The sequence below is a fragment of the Pogoniulus pusillus genome, chromosome 24 (genome assembly GCF_015220805.1).
Source record: "Pogoniulus pusillus isolate bPogPus1 chromosome 24, bPogPus1.pri, whole genome shotgun sequence".
Lineage (NCBI taxonomy): Eukaryota > Metazoa > Chordata > Aves > Piciformes > Lybiidae > Pogoniulus > Pogoniulus pusillus.
In genome coordinates this window covers 247,024-270,988 of record NC_087287.1, presented here as the reverse complement: position 1 = coordinate 270,988, position 23,965 = coordinate 247,024, and the positions used below count along the sequence as shown (strand labels likewise).

General features: G+C 43.5%; 1 protein-coding gene across 3 annotated transcripts in view; it reads left to right on the top strand.

Annotated features, from left to right (window-relative positions):
- The first annotated feature begins 9,877 nt into the window (after nucleotides 1-9,877).
- Nucleotides 9,878-23,965, top strand: part of CAPRIN1 (cell cycle associated protein 1) — a 32,475-nt gene continuing 18,387 nt past the window's right edge. For 2 of the 3 annotated variants that reach the window (XM_064162970.1, XM_064162969.1), the window contains exons 1-6: nucleotides 9,879-10,561; nucleotides 10,832-11,034; nucleotides 20,070-20,132; nucleotides 21,884-21,970; nucleotides 22,457-22,695; nucleotides 22,806-22,888. In XM_064162970.1, the coding sequence (XP_064019040.1) occupies nucleotides 10,834-11,034; nucleotides 20,070-20,132; nucleotides 21,884-21,970; nucleotides 22,457-22,695; nucleotides 22,806-22,888 (673 nt within the window). In that variant the 5' untranslated portion in view covers nucleotides 9,879-10,561; nucleotides 10,832-10,833. Of the gene's footprint in view, nucleotides 10,562-10,831; nucleotides 11,035-20,069; nucleotides 20,133-21,883; nucleotides 21,971-22,456; nucleotides 22,696-22,805; nucleotides 22,889-23,965 lie in introns of all 3 variants that reach the window. The other variant, XM_064162972.1, reaches the window with a different exon arrangement.

The following is a 23,965-nucleotide window of genomic DNA, read 5'->3' as shown; positions in this document are numbered from 1 at the left end:
AATTGTCCCCTGAGTGGACACTTCATGTGCTGCTGAGGAGCAGCTGAAGGAGCTGATAAAGTTCCTTAGCAAGAGAGCTCAGCACAGGAGGTACCAAGAGGGCTGGAGAAGCTCAGGCAGTTGCTGCTGAGTGTGCTCTGCAGCCCGGTGATAATGAGGGGACAGCTATCCCTCCTGCCAGCTGTCCTGGCACCTCAGAGAGAGCAGCAGGGAGAGAGGAAAGGGAAAGGCTGTGTGGTCAGCGGGCGGGGTGAGACCACCACCTCTCACCCATCCTTATCGGCCTCCCCAGAGACACAAACACTGCTTTCACAGGGGCGTGCAAAGGAGGCTTCAAAGCGATAGCAACGGAACCAGCCAGGCAGGGCCTGTCAGAAGAACGAAAAACAAAAACTTGGGAGCTTTTTTTTCGTCTGTTTTCCCTGAACCCCTCCTGAAGGCTGAATGTGGAGCCAGTGTCCTGCATAATAAAATATCCATGTTAAGCAAATCAGCCCTGAGGGTTCTTCTCTCTTCTCTTTGGGAAGGAACACCCTCACCCCATCTGTCAAATGTCACGGTCTGCCACATCTATGTTTCATACTGACAGCAAAAAAGGGAAGCCTACAAAATGTACTAAGCTCTCAGAAACTCAAATATTTGTCCTGTGAGGTGCTGACCACCTTCACCTCTGCTGTGGTGGAAGCTGCTGCAGTTCATCAGCTTCACGGAAGGCACGCATGGAGATGACAAACGAGGGGTTCAGATGAGGGAAGGGGTTCTTGGAGCTCTGAAAGTGAAAATATTATGGGCAGAGGAAGAGGAGGGGGAAGAGAAAAGAGGAGAGTGGCCAGGCATTGGAGCAGGCTGCCCATGTTGCTGCTGGAGTCACCATCCCTGGAGCTGTTAAAAAATCATAGAATCATAGAATCATAGAATCAACCAGGTTGGAAGAGAGCTCCAAGATCATCCAGTCCAACCTATCACCCAGCCCTATCCAGTCAACCAGACCATGGCACTAAGTGCCTCATCCAGTCTTTTCTTGAAGACCCCCAGGGACGGTGCCTCCACCACCTCCCTGGGCAGCCCATTCCAATGCCAATCACTCTCTCTGTGAAGAACTTCCTCCTAATATCCAGCCTAGACCTACCCCGGCACAACTTGAGACTGTGTCCCCTTGTTCTATTGCTGGTTGTCTGCGAGAAGAGGCCACCCCCCACCTGGCTACAGCCTCCCTTCAGATAGTTGTAGACAGTAATAAGATCACCCCTGAGCCTCCTCTTCTCCAGGCTAAACAGCCCTAGCTCCCTCAGCCTCTCCTCATAGGATTTCTGTTCCAGGCCCTCACCTAAGGGTTAGAGGCACCCTTGGCCCCATGGCTGGACTTTTTGGATGGGAAGGGAACTGAAATGGATTTGCCCAAGGCATAAGCTCTAGACAAGGGTGTTATATGACTCCTGAGTCTGCAAAAAAAGAGAAAAAAATAAAGACCCAGGAAAGAAAACACATCAAAGTCTCTGTCTTGGCCAAGTTCCAACTTGATTAATTACAATCTGCCTTTTAAAATTCCCCCTGAAGTTCCAGCTAGATAATGGATTCTCACATGCGTGTCCTGAGAGGCTGAGCAGTGTTGCAGCCCACCACTGAGCTACTGCTTGCAAATAGTGCGATTTCTGCGTGCCATGTTTGTGTTAGGACAGGTTTGTGAAGGCCTTGGGACCCTTGAAAATGAGAAGTGCTTGGCAGAAGGAAGACAGTGAAACCATAAAAAAACCAGCAGCACTCACTTTGCTACAAATCATCTTGCTTTCTGTGCAGGTTTCTTAGTAAACATGCTCCTAAAACCTTTCTTCTTCCTTCTAGTGGATGAAGAGCAGGAAAACATTGCAGCAGAACAAGAAGAGAGGATAATTAACTTTGGGTTCCTCGATATCATTGTGAACAAATCCTGAAGATCAGATTCAAGCAAAAATCTTGTCATTTTTTCCTTCTAACAAGGACTGCTGCATTGACTTCTCACCCTGACTTCCACTGATTGTAACAGTACAAAACCCAACTCCTTTCTTTCAGTAGGGACTCAACCATATGTGGAAGGTCAAGGACACAGAAATGGTCAATACTGGGCTGGTTTGGATTACTACAGGGTCTGCCACATTCACTGATGGTTATACTGCAATTAACACTGCCAGGATTACAGAAGACAGACAAAAATCCCCTCCTATCCTGCCAGAAGACCTTGTAAGAAGGTGATTTGGCAATCACTGATTAGCTTGGCTTCCAAACAAGTTCAGTATCTATAACCAATCCCCATGTTCTTAAAGTCTGAAAATTAAGCTAATAGACTGAAAATCAATTACTGAAAATGGAAAGACTCCTCTGAGCTTGCTAAACTGGTGCCTAAACCTTTGCATTTCTGTACACTAAAAATTAGAAATGAACCCAATGGTTCCTAGATGAGTATCACAAGGGGAAAGGCAGTTCAGACTGGAATTAGGCTCAAACAGAAGACTTCCATAATTTCTTTCTGATACTATGTTCTTCATGTAGGAGAGTAAAAAAAAACAAAAACAGTGGAACCAGTTGTCCAACTATATGTTTCTTCTGTTTCTGGAAGGAAAAGCTCCTGGCAACCACACAGGTTTGGATCAACTGGATGGGCAGCAGCTCTGCTGAAAAGGATTTCAGTCATTTCATGAACAGGGAGCTGAACGTGGGCTTACAGTGGCATCAAAGAAGATCAGCAACTTCCTGAGCTCAAGGAATAGGAGCACAGGTTGCCCAAGAGGTTGTGCAGTGGAGGTTTGGGAGAGAGGACTGAAGACCTGAGATCCCGTCCCACCTGAACTAGTCTGTGATTCCCTGTTTTCAGGCTTCCCTCAACACAAAAACTATTGTTAGTCACAGGGTTTTGAGATGTCCCATTAGAACACAGACATTGCTGTTCCTCACCTATTGTATCTTCACTCAGTATGTTTATGCAGGGAGGAAGAGATCCCTACTGAGTGTACTTTTCCATTGCTTGAAGCCAAAACTCTAATATTATGACCAATTTTAGACATGATGAGTATTGTGTTAATGAAATGGCAGTGCTTACTCATGCTCAGAATAAGTCATCTAGACCTTCTCTTAATAAAACTAACCCTCACCTCTCAGGACAAACACTCCCAATGTTATTTTTTTCCTGCTGATCATCTCTGACATGTTTGTCACTGGGGACGTGTACATCTCGTGGCACGCCACCTGCTGAGACAGAACATCACAAAAGTCAAGGACTGCCTCCATTCCTTCATCGTCCTCTTTGTCTCTGGCATGTGTAGAGCAGCAGAATCAGAGCTGACCCCCTCACTGAGATGTCTCCCTGCACCTCCCTCAAACCTCAGGGACTGTCCCACTCGTCCCGGACCATCCCTGCTGTGGAACTCCAAGTGATGAGCTAAGAATGGATTTCGACAGCAGCTCTCCCGCGCTCTCTAGTGGTTAAAGCGGAAAAGATTTAACGTCACTTGTCACCTTTTCAACCCAGTTTTCATCACTAACTCACAATTGCTCATCTCGGAGTTAGGTTTGTAAATTACGGTGATTATTATCATTATAATAAGGCGTGATCATAATTTACTCTCAGGCACTAGAGCAGTGTTTTTCACTAAGCAAAGTGGAAAGAGGGAGTCTAACATCACTCTGGTGCTTCAAGTAACATTTTCCTTTGGCCAACTAGCAATTTTCATCCTAGCCTGATTGTGAAGGTCCGTGATCACTGAAGATTCACGGTAACCACAAATTCTTTCCTTCCTGCATATTTTTCCATACAGTTCAGTATTCTTTACTTTCTAGAGCAACCATTCAGGCTCCTCATAGAAGCTCTGAATGCGTGTCACAGAAAATGCTAATTTTTCATTTCACAGCAGAAAGCAAAGCTGAGGAAGAACCAGGTGACCCAGTTATGGAAATGGGGCAGCTCCAAGACCAAAGGACATATTAAGGCAGAGAACACGCCACAGACAGTGATGACAACATGCTTGCATTGCTTTTTGAATAATTAATAGCTCACAAGCCTGTGTCCAAGGAAGATTTGCATGAAACATTATTTACATACCTCTTTTTCAAATGTCACTTGCAGCCTGTCTTACAAACCAAACACCCTGGCCCACAGACACGCGTTATTGAATGCTTTCATGTTATTACTCTCTGTTTATTTAAAGACTGTGTCTTCTTGTTTGTCTGCCTTTCTCCTCAGTTATTACCTTCACCATCACCATCACTATGATCACTTTAAACATCAGTCTGCATTTCAAGCAGGCTGAAGCACCTCAGAAAGTTGCCTCAGTAAGAATTTTACACCAAATTCCTGGGTTGGGCAAGGTTCTTGATGAGTATCCCCAAGATTGGTTCTACATCACGTGCTTTGCAGAGCTAGATTTTGATAGGGGAGCTCCTCACGGCCGCTGATGGGACACACAGTGCGAACCACTCTCTGCCAAGTAACAGCACTTTCAAAGTCTCGAGGTTCGGACCAAAGTAGCTCCTGCCACAGCACCAAGCACATCCAGCACTGCTCTAATGACATCAGCCTTCACTGACTTCCTGGTAGCGATTTGCAGTCCCCAACTAACTGGAATTTGGGGGTCCTCATTCTCCAATCTCATCTTACAGCTTCCTCCAGCTCACTGTTGGACTGGAGCTTTCCTCTTTTCTAGCACCTGTCCTTTTCACTGCTGCCAACCACAGGTCTTGGCTCTTGCCCTCAGCTCTTTCTAGCTAGGTCTGTAAATGGGGTGTGACACAGATGTGGTGATGCAAAACCAAACTTAGTGGTGGGTCTGTGAGTGGCTGACATAAGCCTGCTTCCATGTTTGGAACACTTTCTGTTACCTGTTGGGAAAACCGTTCGGTGGAGCGCTATGGGAAGATGACTCTTTGTTCACCAATATGGTTAGATGGTCAAATCCACTTTATTGCCGTGATGCAGTGACTTATATGCATTCTAGCAAGAGGCGTGCTCCACCAAGATTGGTTACAGTCAGAGGGTCCAGAGTTACATGTAAGGTGTGCATAGGTTAACTTATCACAACATTCTAAGGGTCAGCCTCCATCACCACCCACTCCACCCCCCTCGGTTATCTAGTCTCTGCCCACTGCAGCTGTGTTTGGGGTGCTCAGCTGTTTACATCTCGATTTCCTGGCCTAGCTGGGAACCAAGGACGTTCTCAGCGCAGGTTGCTCATGTTTATGAATTTATGTCCTCGACTGGTGAGAAATTCTTCCACAATTACCCAGCCAATTGCATGCCTTGATCATTTTTCATGACATTTCCCAGCCTTCATCCTGATGACAACTCTCAGTTACTAAGTAATTAAAGCACAATGTAATTAATTTTACTGTCACTGCAATCCTTAGCATGTAGCATGTTGTTATTACAAAACCTTAGTCACTAATGTCAGTGAATTCAAATGTATGCTTTTTTAAACCTTACAGCTATATGTTGGTCATCATTGCTGCAATCCTCTGACAGAAGGCCCTTCCCAGTTTCTTGCTTCCTCAGCTGCAGCAGGGTCTCGGTCTGTACATTGACAACCCTGAAAGCTGCTCAGTCACAGTATCACAGTATCATCAGGGTTGGAAGAGACCTCACAGATCATGAAGTCCAACCCTGTACCACAGAGCTCAAGGCTAGACCATGGCACCAAGTGCCACGTCCAACCTTGCCTTGAACAGCCCCAGGGACAGCGACTCCACCACCGTGAGTTCAGATTCTCCCAGGCTCCTGTTCCCAAAGAGGACTCCTACTCTGGACTGATACTGCTGCAGGTACAGCTGTACTCCAAAGTGAGTTGTAACCTCAAAGCCACATAAAAGCTATTGTTAACTCTTCTTCCTTACTAGTTTATACGTTGCCATTTTATTCCTGAAACATACTTTGGTTTGTTTCTTTTTCTAATCATCACTCTTGACTACTAAATCTGGGAACTGGTTGGTGTTTTCTGTACACCACTTGTAGAATATGATCTGCTTTTCAACTGAAGCTGCAATTACTTCTCTTCCTTAATGTTGTGTTCTCAGTGGCACCTGAAGTCTCAACATTCATTGAGTTCAGCCAGGGAATGAGTTAATAAATAGATCTGTGACAAGAGAAAGGAAATTGCATTTTAGTCTTAAAGATTCTGCTAAAAAAAACAAACAACCCAAACCAACCACCTGACCCAACAGAGAATAAATAGAAGTTATTCATTATATTATTCAATTATATTATTCAGAAGAGCTCTGAGTGTAGATGGGGAGCAGTCATGGCAATTAAAAAGAGAATGTGATGCACTATGGGTTAAGAGTTCCTGGTTTGGGGGACAACAGAACATAAAAGCAGGGTGGGAAAGCTGGTGAGATATAGAACTGGTTGTGTTTTGAAGAGGTGGGTAACAAGAAGATGGAAGGAAAGAGGGCTAGGGGACAAGATTTGGGGATACAGGAGCGTGTTGTGTGCTCTGATTGCCTGCACAGGAAAGAGGAGACACGGATCATCCCTGAAGCTCATAAGGAGCAAACATGAGACCTCACTCTGGCTTGGAAGTAGCCAGTGTAGCAATCTTCTCTCTTTCTTTCTTTTTTTACCCGGAGAAAAAACACTGGGTAGGGAACTTGTAGTACTTGCCCCTAGGATCTTCCCCAGAGGGAGCAGTAGGGCTTGGCCTGGTTAAACATCCATGAGAAGATGGGAAAAGAGAGGAGAGGTGAAATAGGAAGGACTGGGAAGATGTGTCAGGGGTAAAACAAATGAAGATCAGAAAAACCCTGCCTACTACTTCAGTGAGGAGGCTTTATGGCCCCACAAAATAGTTCTACAACAGCTAAGCCCTGATTACACGAATAAACTTGAGACTTTCTTCCCCTGCACGTTCTTTTCCATGTAACTGGTTATGTGTGTTTTAAATCTGTTTCTGGTTTTCCCTTGAGGGGCAGAAACTGAGCAACAGACAGAAAAGGTGCATTCAGACTTTCCAACTGAAGCTGATATAAAATAATGGTGAATGAAAACGCACAGAGATCTAGCATGAGAGATGTTCCCTGGAACATGAAGAGCAAAGCTAAGTGTCTTCTAAACCTGAATGCCCACACTGCCTGTCAGGAGGTGGACAACTTCCTAATCTTGAGCAATTTTGTGGTCTAAAAGCTCACATTTATGGAAACACTACATATGGGAGGACTTTCTCTCCTCCCTTGCCTTTCTATAGTGGCTAAATGAATGTGACTCCAAAATCACCAACTCCAGAAGTGACTTTTGTTTCCAGAGCCCACGAACATGACACACAAAGCCAGTTCTCTACAAATCAGGTATGATCTGCATCATTATAATAATGCTGGTGTAATTTCAACCAGCTAGCTAACATCAAAGAAGTCCTGAATCCAGATTTACAGGGAGCCCATAGCACACATGGCATGTAAGGGGGTACTTATCTCTCAGAAATGCAAAAATATCTTTCAATAGAGACCCACATACTAATGATGAGGTCATCATGCTAGACATTGCCAGGATAAATCTTATTCACATATCAGAAGTGGTTCAACACTTCCTTAAAGTAAAAAAGTTGAAGTCTCAGCTCTTCTTTGAGGGAGAAGAAATTTTACATAAGGTTCTCTCTTTCAGGCATTGAAGTACGAAGAATTTGTGCCACTATTTTCAGATGAATGGTATGAAAGAGGTAGATGAAGATATGAGAGCATGATCTGCTTAAAATTATCAGCTTGTTAAGCATTAAGTGGTACTGCAGGAGTTGAGATTCACTATGAAGTACAGTTTGTGTGAAAGCTGTTTTCAAGTGAATGTTGGAATTACAGAAGTCTTCCCCAGCTGACAAAATAGGAAACTGCATGTACTTCAGCTGCTCCCAGGCTGCTTCAAGAGGCTCTCCAGTGTGGTCAAAAACTGGGTAGACACAGCACTTTGGGACACAGTTTAATGGCCATGGTGGTGTTAGGTCAGTGGCTGGATTTGATGACCCCAGAAGTCTTTTCCAACTGAATCAATTCTATGCCTCTGAGGGTCTGGAGATCTGGATTGGAGCCTGCACAGAGTGATTACAGCATCGCACTGGTAATGAATTATGCTGTAACACAACAGTGACAGGTATTTTTGGTCACAATGTTCTAAAAGTCTTATCCTGTGGTAAATAACAAATCTCTGGGGTTTTATGTGCAATATCAAAGTCCTCTCACTGCAATCCCTATGTAAGGTAAGTACTTAATGCTATGCTTACGCTTTAGCACCTAAACTTAGCAGCAATCTCATCTCTGGCTAAAAAGATATCCAGTGTAATCATGAAGAGCTGTGATGTAGTAATTCTCATGTAACAACTGCTCACAGGAGCAGTATTTTCATCACACCACACTCAAAACACCAAAACCCCCCCCTTTTTTTTCCCCCAAATTGCAGGGGTTTTTATCTCTTCAGCAATACAGGTTTGAAACACAGACTACTTTAAGATCTTATGACTTGGCTGGAAAATCACTTGAGCTGTGGAGTACTCAGAACTAATGGAGAATTGCAATGGTAACATAAGACAAAGAAGAAATTAAGAAGAGCTAAAACAATTCCATGTTATTTTCAAGTATAGTATTTTGTGGTGAAAAAGCCTCAATATGCTTCACATGTTCATGGAAAAAATGCATTTGACTTGAGAAAAATGCAGCATCAATCCCTGTGTAAGGGGCTTGGATAAGTAAACACACTAAATCCTGTAAATACAGTAGCATTAACAAAACCTTCTTGGTGAACTGTCAAAGAAACTGACTCAAAATATTTGAAGGTATTTCTTTGAGACATCATTTATTCAAATGGAATAATTGGGTTGGGTGACTTATTACACTTGTCTTATAATCTGTTATGCAAAAGCAGTGATTTGGAAAGCAAATAATCCAATATGAAATGACAAAGCATTAAGCTACTACAGAAAATGCAGCTCAATATGTGAATATTTGAAACACAGATAAAACTCAATTTTTTACAGATGGAATGGAGGGAAAAAAAGTTTGACCGCTCAACACTAACTACTACAGCATGTGGTCAAAAAAAGCATTTTCTTGCTGCATTATTAACAGGAATTAACCCCTGGGAAGCAAGAACCATAATGGAAACAAGGGCCTGTGACTGCATGTAGGGATTTGGAGAGGAAAGGTGACAAGACATCTCTCTCTTGGCGGTGGAGAATCATAAGGTTGGCCCAGTTGTACAATAAACAATCAACTGAAAGGGCTGTGTGGACCCACGATTAAACAGATCAAAGAAAAATTCAGCTTTAAAAACTAATGCTACAAATATAACCTTAAACTGGTATGACAATCCAAACTTTCATCTCCAAATTGCAATTACTAGGAATTTCTGGAGCCTTGTATTCCTGAAGCTTCTCACTCATTCATTCTAGAAAGACAACTGAATGAATACTAAAACATTTCCAATCTTATTTACCTCCCCAGTGGGCTGAAAGCAGCGGCATTTCACTTTCAAGCTGTATCTAAGGTGTAGTATTCATTCAAAATTTTCCTTTCCTTCACAGAAAGACCTGACGCTACCTCAATACGTTCTTAAATAATTCATTACTTATTTGTTGTCAGCATAGAAGGGAAAGTCCAGTGTCAGACACAGTGCAGTATGGGGTCACATAAATGTGTAGTAAAACTACAGCCAAGTATGTTATGTAGTGCTCAGGGATCGTATTTGAAGAGAGATTCACGTACCTCTACCGCATATGCCAGTATGAAAAAACACGAGGCAACTGTTTCCAGTCATTGAAACACAGTAATTAAGGCCAAATTACACCCGTGGCACGCCATCTCCCCAGAACACTCCCACGGTTTTAGGGACGTGCCTTGAGGGCGTGAATAGGCAGAAAATGTCTTTATTATTAGAGTCGAAAGGGCCTCGCTCCTGTGAAGGAGAGCGCGGTGCGACGGGCTCCACTGAAGGGAGAGCCTTCACCGCGTCACGCTCATCGCCTCAGCGAGGCAGGGGCCGGCAGCGCTCCGCTCCTCTGAGGCGGCCACAAGCAGCTCGACAGCGCTAGCTGTTTCACAATCTGCCCAACATCCCGTGAGGGTGGTGGGGAGAACTGGCCTCGCCCCACTCCACCCGCGGTGAATCCCGGCTCGCTGCGGAGCTGCGGGCGCAGCTCGGACTGAAGCGCCACCGGGCGGAGACCTAGGGCCCGCCGCCCCGCCTGGCTATTGTGTCCGGCGCTTAGGCGCTCGCTGCGTGCCTGAAAGACCCGCCAGAGACGAGTGTGGAGACGGCGCCGGGGCTCGGGAGCGCCTCCTCCGCCTAGGCAGCGTCGGCACCGCAGTCACCTGGCGTGCAGACTCAGGCGTTCTCCGAAGACACTCGGAAGCAACGAGGACCCCACGCCGCTCGCTCCCGGGCCGCCTCTTTGCCTTACGCGCCGGCGTGCGCGCCCTCGCTCTCTCCCTCAGTAGCGCGGTGCAGAGGTAGCAGGAGCAGCGCGGGCGGCGGGGCCGAGTCGGCTTGAGGCGGCCATTCCTAAAGCGAGAAACGCGGCGCACTGAGTTCCCTTCCCCACCCCTGGGCCAACTCACTCACACGGTGAGGAGGGCTGGCGAGACCCTCTGGACCCCGGCGGGGCGGGAGGGAAGGATCTAGTCGCGCTCGGGGGAAGTGACCGTTGGTGGGGCGCGAGCCGCTGGCGGCGGGAGGGTGCCGTGTCACGTGACCCTCGCCCGGCGCGTCCCCGCTGGAGGCCGTTCCGTTCCCCGGGCGCGGGGGAGCGGCGTGCGCGCGCCCCCCCGCGTGTCCCCTCTGGCGGCCCGTTCCCCGTAACGCGCCCCCGCGCTCCTCTCTCGTTCTCGCACGCAGGGATGCCCTCGGCTACCAACAGCACAATGGCGAGCAGCAGCGGGAAAGCGGGGCCGGGTGGTGAGGCCGCCCCGGCGGCAGCGGCGGCGGCGGCCCCCCCGCAGACAGCGAGTGGTGGCAGCATCACCTCGGTGCAAACCGAGGCCATGAAGCAGATCCTGGGAGTGATCGACAAAAAACTGCGCAACCTGGAGAAGAAAAAGGTGCTCTCCTGTCCCTCTTGGCTGGCTACCGTGGGTTGACTGCCCGTCCCCACTCACCCCCAAGGGTGGGCGCTGGGCCCCTCGGACACCCACCCTTCTCACCCCGGCAGATCCCCGCTTTCTGGCGAGCCTTGCCCTCAGCGTCGGGTCGTCTCAAGGGACGTTGGACAGTCTCATCCCTATTTTCCTTTCTTCTCCTTGTACCAGCGAGACAGCGTCAGGTCCCCTCGGCTGTACCCTCCTCCCCTGGGTGAGGGGAGCCTGCGGCCTGCTCAGGTTGTTCCTGGTGTGGCCCCCAGGGGCCGCCCGCTAGAAGGTTCTAGAAGGGCGAGCGCCTCTTTCCTGGTCTTTGGCCTTTTGCCGTTCGGGGGTCCCCCGGCCCTTTCTGTCGGCCGCCCTCTCCAGCGGCCCCAGGAGCCAGCCAGGCGTGACACCTATACTACTCATCTGCGTGCGGTGTTGGCAGGGGCAGGCGGGGTCGCGGCTGTCGCCCACCTGTACTCCCTGCGGGCCGCAGCCCCCGCCGCGTTCCCCGCGAGACCACTCAGCCGCGCGGCTCCCTTCCCCCTCCCTTCCGCCTTTTGTTTCCCTCGGCGGGGCCCACTCCAGCCTTGCTTTTTGCTCGCCGCAGGGAATGGCTCTTCATTTCCCTGCTTTTCCCCGCCAGCTCCCCGCCGCCGCCTCGGGAGCATTCCCCGTTCCCCGCCCCGGAGCGGTTAGCTGCGGGCATAGACTGCGGCGGGCCGGGCTCCCTTCGGAGTCCGTGCACATGGAAGCGGGAGCTAACATGGCGGCGGCGGAGGCAGGCTCAGCCTCTCCGGCGGAACTGCATTGTGCGAGCAGCCTGCACAAAGCCGAGGGCCGCCGGCCACCCCACCCAGGGATTTTTACATCTCTCGTTTTTCATCGCCTTAAGTTCACCCCTTTAGGAGTCTTAGGTCAGCTGGAAGCGGCCTTTAAGGATTTATTTTTGGAAATAGCAGCTACTAAATCCATGGTCCTTGGATGGTTCGAGTTGTGACAGAAGAGAAGAAGGGTGTCGTGGTTACTCACGGTTTATGTGGCACCCACTCAGTGCTTGCTGTTGCTGGATTAAATTTGTCTCGGCTTTCCAGCCTATAGAGCATGAGGTGTCCATCAGTGTACGTGTAGCCTGAAGATTTGCTTCAGAACGCAGTCCTGCTAAACTCAAATTAGTGAATACTAAAATAGAACTTTGCCCTAAAAAAAAATTTGTGTTGAACCCCTAAATGTGTTTTTGCACTTAGAAGTAAAGAGTCACAATTACTATTCCAACCAGCACTTTAGATTGTAATGGCGTTGACTAGTATTCTGTATTTGTAGGGAGTGCAAATATTAGCAGTAAATTAAGTCTGTACAATACAAATGGAACAAGCTGTGCTTCACCTGTGAATATGGGTAGAGTGTAGTTTCCCTCTTAAAAAGTTGTTGTTGAATTTTCTTGGCATTTAAAAATGAAACGACAAAAAGCAGCAACCCAGGAACTTTTGAGTAAGTTTAAGAATTGGAGGGTCTTTTCTCGATCCTTGTGTGAACAATGTTGTGTGTAGATAGGACAAGATGCCTGTCTTGGCATTAATACATGTGAATATACACACACAAGAGTGGTGGTCCTCAGCTGGAGAAAGTTTTATGGTCTCTATGTCTCCAGTTGTTTCAATACAGTAAAGTAGTTTGAATTGATTGTTACATCTAACATGGAAAAGACATTAAAAGTACTTTTCTATGATGTTCAAAGCCTGTTTTAGTAACTAAGATGAGCAGATGGGCATTCTTCTCATCTAGCTTGCACTTTGGAAGTAATAGAGTAAGCATTTTCCTATTGGTGTTCAGGTCAGCTTTCCCTTCTGTTTACCTTTTAAAGTAAGTAATTTACACCTAAGTTACACATGGCTTAGTCTGCGAATGGACATTAGGTCAACTTTCATCGTATCTTAAGTTGGAAGGCTGTGTGGGAGGCAGAAGAGTGAAAATTGGTGATGCTGGTATTGTGTTGTTTTCGGGAGGAGCTGAGTGTCTACGGCTGCTGTAGCCACTTTTGTAACTGGTGTTTTATTACTTGGTAAGTTTACTTAACTACACAAATTCATTCATTTTCCTTTATTTTGATTTTTTTTAATGAGATTTTTTTTTTAAACTACCCAGAAAGTAAAATAGTACTGGATACTGCACAGACAGTAGGTAAAACCCAGTAAATTTCATGAAAAGTTGAGAATATCTAATCCTTTCTTTGTCAGCAGCTGATAATAAAGATGAGTAGAGGTGATTCTGAGAATTCTGTATTTGAGAATAGGTCCAAAAGTATACTTGGCTTAGAGACATGCTGTTGAAGGATGAAAAATACCTCTTTAAGATTTAAATGGTATGTGCATATTTTAGTTGAGAGATAGGCCTTTGTTGAAGAGATGAGAAAACCTCGAAGTAAATTATTCAGTGTCATGTTTCCTTTTAAACTGTGAGGAAAAAATTACATGACCTTCCCAAATACATTACATGATTTGAAATCATAATATGTACAGTTTAGTTCTATGACATTTTTAAAGCTTCTGTAGAAGCCAGAAGTAATAGAGTTAGTACTAGAATTAGTGTAACTTGCGTTGAAATTGAATTACTGTTCATAAGTTTGTGTGAAAACATGGTCTTTTTGTGTTCTCTTCATCCCTTTATGCTTGGAAATGATTGGAATGCTATCTTGTTTTCTTCCTCTCTTATGTAACTGGGTATTTGTGTGTACCTGGAGGGGGGCAATTGAGAGGTATTTCCTCTACAAGACCTACACACAGGCAACTTGAATCTATGTTGGCAAGTTTAGTTAATTTAAAAGTTGTGTGAACTCCTGTCTAGGTTCTTGCTAGATGTTTGATGTTAGAATCCTACTGGCTCTCCAGGCTCTCTAGGAGAAAATAGCTTGGTAAGACCATTTTCTTCTCCCTGCCCTTTCTTCCTTTTTTTGGGATTGGGTGGATGTGGTGGTTTTTGTTTTATTGTTTATTTTTTAAAACTTTGCAAATTAAGCCGGTTTAGTGTAAATCAAACATGACACAATGACAAACGGAAAAAAAAAGCCCCACAAAGTTATTTTTTCCTTTCAACAGCATGAGCTGTGTAAAAACAGTTTGTAAACCACAAATATTCCATCAGAGGTACAGAATACCTCAGTTGCTAACACTTAGTTTAAGGTAGGGGCAAGTGATCACAAAAACTAGTCTTGTGCAACTGTAAGTCTGAAGTTAGCTTAAACTGCTTGACGTGACTGAGCTTGGTGTGTACAGTTGAAGAGATGGCACATTGTAGCTGTAGCTAGTAACTTGAGATGCTGTTGCTTTATCAGCCTGTCTCTGCAAATTTCCAAAGAAATTACACATCCTGACTGGGTTGAAAAACTAGTATTTGAAAAATGCCTCTGTCATTACACAAAGAGTCTTCATTTCCTATAGGAGACAGTTACAGACTGGTAGTGAAGGCTGAGCTCAGTTTGCTGTTCTTGAAAATGCAGCTAAGGATAGCTGGGAAGCACCATGCTTCAAGTTGCCAGTTAGTGGTACCACTCCCAAGCGCTTTTGCACCTTTGTGGTGGCCACTTGGATGTTCAAGGCTTGTGAGCATCTGCAGAAGCTCTCCTTGTGAAGCTTGGTTTCAAATTTATTTTAGAGATTAAATGTAATTTTGAAACCAAGAAATAAGTTTAAAACTTTGCCTTGAATCTTTAATTAAAACCTCTGTTGGGGCAGTTTTGTATAACAAAGCTTCACCTCTTAAAAAACAAGCAGAGTTACCTGTGAAATTGTGTTTGATACTCTGTGGTTTCAGGTTGCTGTGGCTTTATGTAGTGTAGGGACTGTTTCTCATGGCAAGTTCTGTTAATTAGATACATGAGAAGTCCTACAAACCATAAAAGCTCTTCTAGTTACTTAAGACTTTCAGCTATTACTTTGATGTTTTTGTTGCTTTTCTTTCACAAGAAAATACAGCACAATGCATTAAAAGGCCATTTGGTGCTCTAGAACACTGTTCTTGTTTCAAAATTCCACTGCTGTTGTAAAAGCAACACATTTTGAACATACCTGGTGTGTAGAACAGTCTAGGGCTCTTGCACTGTAGTGAACTGATAAATTCATAGCGTTTCTCTAGGAAATGCTGTTAAAAAATGCTGTTAAAAGCATGCACAGGTGCAGAGGTTCACTCATCTGTGGCTTCATTCCATTCTGATTACTGAAGAAATGTTCTTTTTATCTGTAGTTAACTAACTTTAAAAGGTTTTAAGTTTTGCAAATTTGACATCTCCATCAGCACTGTATTCTTTTGGGGGAGAGTGGGGGCTGCTGACTCAGCTGTCAGTCTGGCTGCGTGGCTGTCCTTGCTGGCCTGTGGGAAGGGTCAGGAATGCTGGTGAGCAGAATACCCCTTTTGTGATCAGTGTCCTCTGGGATTAGCTGCAGACTCAGAGCTGGTTTTGGTCACTAACTAACTCAGTGTGGAAAAAAATATTTTTTTAATAGACAGTCAAACTTGTCAGACTTTTGAGGGTGAAAACAACCAACAAACCAAGACTATTTACAACCATTACTCAATAAATTCTGTTGGAACAGATGATCTGTAAGTATTTAGTGTTCAGGAGTAGTGATGTTAATGCCTCATATCTTCCTGGTGGTAACTTGGGACCGAAACAGCCTCTTGGGACAGATTTTAGATAGATAGGTACCCAGTAGTGAGGGTTATAGCTGTGGCAGTTCTTAAGAGATTCTGAGACTCCATGTTTCACTAAGCCAGTTTAAGATTTTTACCAATTGAGGATTTCTCTACCTGTTTTTCTGAAGTAATGAGAAAATGTGTTCTTTTTTTTTAGTCATTTCTAGGCAGTCTTGGTGAGGAGTTAACCTAATGAGTGAATGAGTGGTGGTGGAGCAATGTGTGAAAATAAAGCAGGTTAATAGACTTCTCTTCTGTAGCTTGGCTTTTGTTTTAATGTAAAATGTACTAAGCTGCTATTAAAATTTTGGGATTAATTTAGGTGCTTGATGGCTATTAATCGATGCACTTTTTGAGACCTGTCAGAAAAGACATCATAGAAGCCCTCTGCATCTTTTCTTTGCTCCTAGTGAAGTGTGCATTCCCAAATGCTCATTGAAGCTGTTGCAGAGGTTGCAGGCTTGCTTCCACCTTGCAGCTTGTCACAGTACTTGTGCTGCTGTGACTGGTATAAACCAGTGCATTGAAATTATGTGGTTAAATACAGTGCCTCACTCCTGCTCCTGGTCCCCTTTTTTAAGGGTTATTTTTAATCATTACTGTGATCCAGTTAATAGCATAGCACTGTAAATGACTAACAGCACAGCTGAGTGGTCAGACATACTTAAACACAGTATTGTCTGTGAAGCTTATGTTGTGTAACGTTTTATTTTCACTTTAGGATGATGTTTTTGAAAGAAATCAGAAGACTTGTTGAAAACTTAAGTGTGAAGGGAAGATATTTTTTACCATAATAAATTAACTCGATTTATTATTCCTATTAAAACAAAATCTAGGGCATACATAAGCAGTGAACAATCTCTGCCTCCCCCTGCCCCACTACCCTCTATGTAGTCCCAGGGAATTCCAGAATACTTGCCTTAGTGGACGTAGCTGAAGTGTGGTGGCTTATCTGCAAAACTGGAATCTGCTGTCTCATGAGCTATTTAGTAGATGATTTCTGTGCTCACTTGACCGCTTGATTTTTTTTTTCTCTGCTGATTCAGCTTTTACAGTTTGAGATCTGTGTATGTGATGAGTGAAGATGAAGTTGTGTAAGGGCAGGTAGAATTAAGGTCTTTATTGCTTGCAGACACTGCAGTAGTTGCTAAGCAGGAATGTTACTGCAGTTACTTTACAGCACTAATGCTGCTCTGAGATTGTTGTTAGTCAACAGAATGAAAAGAAAGCATTTTCCTTCTTTAATACTTCTGTGTCCTGCAGCATTTGGACTTTGCTTTGTCTTAAAGGTGATGGAGAAATGCTCACTTGGCTCTCAAAGTCTTTCTTATAACCTGTAACTATATATTTGCTTGTTCTCTGCATTGCAGCTGAAAGGGCTTCCTGTATGTTTTTACCTTTCTGATATGAATGTTTTTAAGGGAGAAAAAATGAAGAGAAGTAACTTTCTCTGTTCCTAAGAGTTAGGAATACGTACATTTTGGGTTTTAGTTGATACAATTTAATAAAAATTAACGAATTTACACTAGACTTCAGAATATTTGAGCATTCAAGGAAAAACTTAGGAACTGTTTAAATATAATATGGTAATCTGAAGATAGCCTTGCTGCATGGAAACAGAGTGCAGAAACAACTGTAGCTATTTAGACTATTTTTATCTCTTCCTCATGCCCTTAACCACCAGGATGGATTATATGAGTGTTTTGCAGTGAAATTTTGCAATACATTGTTTTCATCAAAGTTGACCTAAGTAGTGTTCTAAAGTTTATTGTTCTGTCCTGTTATTCCACATAGAATCCACATAGAATCAACCAGGTTGGAAGAGAGCTCCAAGATCATCTAGTCCAACCTATCACCCAGCCCTAACCAATCAACCAGGCCATGGCACTAAGTGCCTCATCCAGTCTTTTCTTGAAGACCCCCAGGGACGGTGCCTCCACCACCTCCCTGGGCAGCCCATTCCAATGCCAATCACTCTCTCTGTGAAGAACTTCCTCCTAATATCCAGCCTAGACCTACCCCGGCACAACTTGAGACTGTGTCCCCTTGTTCTATTGCTGGTTGTCTGCGAGAAGAGGCCACCCCCCACCTGGCTACAATGCCCCTTCAGGTAGTTGTAGACAGTAATAAGATCACCCCTGAGCCTCCTCTTCTCCAGGCTAAACAGGCCCAGCTCCCTCAACCTCTCCTCATAGGATTTGTGCTCCAGGCCCCTCACCAGCTTTGTTGCCCTTCTCTGGACATGTTCCAGCACCTCAACATCTTTCTTGAATTGAGGGGCCCAGAACTGGACACAGTACTCAAGGTGTGGCCTGACCAGTGCTGAGTGCAGGGGAAGAATAACCTCCCTTGTCCTGCTGGCCACACTGTTCCTGATGCAGGCCAGGATGCCATTGGCTCTCTTGGCCACCTGGGCACACTGCTGGCTCATCTTCAGCTTACTATCTATCAGTACCCCCAGGTCCCTTTCCTCCTGGCTGCTCTCCAGCCACTCAGTCCCCAGCCTGTAGTGCTGCTTGGGGTTGTTGTGGCCAAAGTGCAGAATCCTGCCCTTGGCCTTGTTAAATCTCATCCCATTGGCCTCTGCCCACCCATCCATGTTAGTTTGACTCTTTCTGATTATGAATTTGTGTTGGAAAAAGGATCATAAAAACTGTTACGGGTCTTTTGTAGACCCTGTTTAATCTTACTCTATTAGCAGCCTATTCAGTGTGCAGCCTCAAAAAAATTGCATCAGTGTGACCAAGGGAATTTTAGTCTGCAGCATGAGAGTGACTCGAGCAAGTGGAGACTTTAAAGCATGTCTTTTGTCCAGACAGCAACTTGCTTGTAGGATTTAAGCTACCTTAGGTGTTGGAGGCATTGGTTAACACTGCAGGCTTTGCACTAAAGAATTGCAGTGTTTGAGCTCCTCACTCTCCGGGCTTCACAGCTCTGCTACCATGTCTTAAATCATCAAAACTGCCTCTCTGATTGTCCAGCCACACCATCATCTATGCTTAGATTAGTACATAGAATAGTAAAATGACCTGATTCCCTGTTGTGGTAGATTTCCAGTATGCCAAATGATTTTTAGGGCTGGGCTATTGGTATATTGTAAACCGAGGCTGCTGCATTTGACAGCTCTTAGCCTGCCGGTGTCTATCCCCATCATGAAATTCCCAGTTTTGTATTTCTGGAGCACAGGAAGTCCTTTCTTCAACTGTCTAGGCCATTACTGGTTCTGATGAAGTGAAAAATGAAGTAGGTTAGTGTTGAATTTCCAAAGGTGGCATGGGGTGGCATCAGAAGGACCAGTCTCATCAGGGTGGTTATGTGTTTAAGTGATACTGGGCATCAAATCCTTTGTAAGAGGAGATTTCCTGTTAAACTGTACAAGACTGTGATCTTTCCAAAAGGTCTGAGGTCAAACACGAAAGTTCAGTTATCCTGAAAAATACCAGTAAAATGTTTTAGCTGAAATGTCCTGGATCAAAATTATTAAAGAGCACCAGAACCTATTGGTAGCAAATACAAATTCTGAAACAATGTCAACATCAGGGTTTTAGTCTTTCAACATTATAAAGGAAGCATTTGTTTACTTTCCTTTGCATGTTGTTGTTATACAAGATTGGGAAGATAAATGTGAAGGATTAATTTTAAACCTTTGATTTTAACAAGATCAAGGCAGATTTCATAAACACAGTCTTATAATACAGCAGTGGTGAAACCTTGGAGCTGAATAGTTAGGTGTCTTATTCTTAACAGATGTTGCTTCCTTTCTAAGAACCTTTGTCCATAACCTGGAGAATCTTCATCACTTGGTCTTGCATAAGTTTTGCCTCCTTTTTGCTAATGTCACAGATCTGCATTGTTTTGTGCTTAAGCAGATTAGAGCAGCAGATTTTGCTGGAAATTAATCTAATGATTCTTCATTACTTTCTCCCCATGAAAAATAAATCTCAATGCTCTTGAACAAAAATATTTTAGAGCTATTCATGTGAAGTGTGTTGGTGGGCACAAACAATTAGAAGCTCGTTTAAAGTCTTTAAAGCTGTATTAACCGATGCAACTGCGAAAAAGTTCTGAATCTTAGTTGCATTGACAGTTGTTTTTTGCAGTTGTAGTTTTGGTGCTGTAGTGATCTAGTGATGATAGGAGCATTTACATTACTTAGACCAGAAGTCAACTTTTATCAGGTATTATTTCTACATGATAGTTGCATGCTTATTTGATGTGTTACGGTCTGTATGTAGTGTTACAGTACTTAATTTTGTTAGCACAAGCAGAAAGAAGCACTGCACTGGTTTTTGGCTCCTCCTAATAGCGTTTTTCTTTCTTTTCAGAGCAAACTTGATGATTACCAAGAACGAATGAACAAGGGCGAACGTCTGAATCAAGATCAACTGGTAAAAAGTGGAAAAAATACTAACAAGATGAAAATATATTGTGATTTGGTGGGGAAGGAGAGGGTGAATTTCACTTGCCTCTTCTTTGTATTGAAAAACAGACCTTTCTGAACTTTGACTTTGCCTCAGTTTTTTATGACCTGAAATGTCACAGTTTTTCTGTTAAAAATGGAAAGAAGAGGCAGAGGAACCTGTTGTACTGTTTTATGTTTGTTGAGATTGGGTTGTGAATAAGCTGTGGTGAAAATTGGCATGTGTTACAACTTAGTACTGTTGAAAGAAAGAAATGACACCTTTGAGATTCTCTGTACACCATACTTTTCTTCACAGAAAATGTGCCCAGAGAGAACTTAAGCAGCTTAGTCACTTGGAGGTAGCCTGTAAATATGGTGCAGAGATGGAGTGTAGACCAAGGGCTCTGAAAGTAAGCTATGTCCTTGTGTCTCTCATGTCTGGCAGTGCAGCAGATCTAAACCTGGACTTGGTGCGTCTGTGCTACACCTCTCCTTGTTGTGGCTGGTTCTTAAAGTAGGTTGTTGCAGAGCTTGACTCAACAGCACTTTTCCAGCTCTAGTAAATATAATGCAAGTAGCAAATTGAATTTAATTGTGTGATGTAAACATCAACATTGATAGTAAGAGAGATTACCAGATGCTCAGTATTGTTGCTGATTTGTAACACTGATTAAAAAATGAAGGGAAAAGAATGTACCCTACAACTGTTGCAGCTGTTCACAATTACAGGAATGAGCTGCTTCACTTGGTCCAAGAGATCTCCACATCTCTCTGGGCTCTGCTTTGATTTTTGTGTGCCAGCTGGAAACTGGATCTGTGTGGCTTTATCTTTGATGCCACTTTGTGAAAATAAACCACACTAAGTTTTTTCTATAAACAGAGAAGGTAACTGAACTTACACGTTGAAAAGGGAAGTGCATTATGGAGTTTTTTGAAGATGACAGCTTGGTTGGATAAATGCTGAAAGTGTTTCTTACTTTCACTTCTGCTAGTACAAATCAGTTAAGAATGGTAAATTATGTAAATCATCTAATGTGTATATGTAATATGTTTAAGTTTTCTAGATAGCTATATTACTAGTGGAAACTCTTAAGGGGGAAAAAAGCAAATCCAATTAGTTAGTTGCTTTTCAAATGAAGCAGAATCTTGTCTTTTCTTTGACTTAGTTCTTAACCAGGAACATAGCCATTACTAATTTTGTCACAGCAGCAGTGCGTCTCAGCCATTTTCCCCCTCCAATTTGATTATCTTTAATTTCTCAGTACTGCAAAGTGGGTTAGGGAGTTTGGATTGCTTTGGTGCAAATCAGAATATTAGATTTAAGAAAACAGCAAATTACAAAGATTTCTGGAGAAGGGAACGTTATGCTCTATAGCATTTTGACTTGGCTCTGACTCAGTGCATTCAGTTCTCAAGTCTTTATCTCTTGAGCAGCCAGTTTGCTCTTCTCCCCTATTGCCCCAGCCTGCCAACTAGTTGTCAGAAACTAGCTAAAGCCAACTATAAAACAAGTACATTGTGCATGTGAGCATATAATATACATGCTTGTCTAAGAATCTAAAGCCTTTTCAGTATGTTGGTCAGTGAAGATCAGAATTTGAGTAAACATTGTTGAAGTCCCACTCAAAGATGCCATGTCTTGCTTAGGAACTACAAACCTTGGAATTTGTTTGCTGGAAGTATATACTTTGTTCTGGTTTTGATGATTGACTTTCTGTTTTTTAACTTGTATCTTAGGATGCGGTGTCAAAATACCAGGAAGTGACAAATAATCTGGAATTTGCTAAAGAACTGCAGAGGAGTTTCATGGCTCTGAGCCAGGATGTAAGTAAAGAGCAAGTGGTGCAGTGTGGGCTATCCAAACACTTGGGCTATAAACTTTCTCACTCCTACTAGACACAGTAGTTGCTTTATTTACAGAGGTAAAACGCTTATGATTTCTTGTATGTTTGGCTGCTTTCTTCTGTGCAGTCATTTGTCAGGGTCTCTGAAGGCTTGTTTCCAGAAGATTTTTCTAATGTCTTAGAACAAAGTGTGTGATAATTTTCTGACAAAGCATGTCATGCTATCGTCATGCAGCAGTGTGGACAGCCACCTACTGCCAATAAGAGCATTTTCTTAAAGTGATTTCAAAGTGCTGCTGCTTCTCTGTTTTGGCAAGTGGCTAAGAGGTTTCATTTCTTTATTACCATAGGATATAACCTCAGCAACTGAAAGAATTGCAAGTTCTCCAGGGTTCTTGCTGTTTTAATTGCAAGTACAGTTTGAAACAATAAGTTTAAGCAATTAAAAATCTCTTACTTGAAACAGATCCAGAAAACAATAAAAAAGACAGCTCGCAGGGAGCAGCTGATGAGAGAAGAAGCTGAGCAGAAGCGTTTAAAGACTGTGCTAGAGCTGCAGTTTATTTTGGACAAGTTGGGTGATGATGAAGTGCGCAACGACTTGAAACAAGGCACAAGTGGAGTACCAGTGCTGACAGAGGAGGAACTGACGATGCTGGATGAGTTTTATAAGCTGGTGTACCCTGAACGAGACATGAACATAAGGTCAGCTTGCAGCAGAATGCCATTCTTTATAATTATCAGTCAAGGATATATTTGTACTGAGGTAATTGGAAGACTTGGTGAAAAATTAACTCTAATAATATTTTTTTAAGGTTGAACGAGCAGTATGAGCAAGCATCAGTTCACCTGTGGGACTTACTGGAAGGGAAGGAAAAACCAGTTTGTGGAACAACCTGTAAGTAGGCCCTCTGTATTAAGAGATAACACACTGAATTTGTGCATGAAGTAAATTACGATGTCTGTTATCAGAGAACTTTGGCACTTAATTACCTTTATGAATTTTTAGAGTAGGGACTCTTCAGACCTTAGCTGGTCTGTAGCAATGTCCTACTGAAGTATGAACTTAGTACCGACTGAAATATGAACATCTTATGTATTTTTAATTTCCTTTTTTTTCATTGATACAGCATTACTCAGTATTTAAGCTTAGTGCATTCCTGCTATTTCAGCAATGTTTGGCTGCTGCTGGTGCTTAGCAGCAGTGCTTTCTTTTCCGGAAATGTGTGTGAACAAGGAGCTTTGTCGATAATGACCTAATCCATAAACTGGCATGGCCTTATTTAGTGTCATGTTCTGCTCCTGTTTATCTCCTGCCAAGAGTGTTCTGGTTTTGCCCTGATTTGACTGATGAGCTCCATGTGTCAGGGCATGGTCATGCAGATGGGCTGCTGTCTTGTGAAAATTTCCATTTCCACAAATGCATGGACTCCTACTCTAGAACTCAGGAACATAACTCAGGCAGGCACTTGTCTGTGACTTAAATCATGGGAAATTTTTGTGGTCTCTTAATTGAAAATAAATAGGAAAGTTTCATGGAATCCTTATTCGTAGGCAAGCTGGCTAACAACTTTCCCTTTAAAAGAAACAACCCAAGTATCTTTATTGTGTGGAGTAATACCGAGCTGTTGAAAGAGCTTTTTGTTTTCTATCTGTAGAAAAGGAAATGATAGCATTAGAGTCATTATCTAACCTGCTGTATTGCGCAATAATACACAGCAGATTGTAAGATGCTGTGGCCTTAATGGTAACAAGATTTTCCTTGTTTGTGGCAGAACTTCAGACTATATTATTGAAATGAAATTTTCTTTGTTAGTATTAATACTTGTTCTGCAAGAATGCAGTCTGCTGTGGTTGTGACATTAGGCCTTTGTGAAAGCAGAAAGATAGATCCAACCCGGTTTTATAGAATCATTGAATTGCTTGGGCTGGAAAGGACCTCTAAGATCAAGTCCAGCTATCAACCCAAACCCAT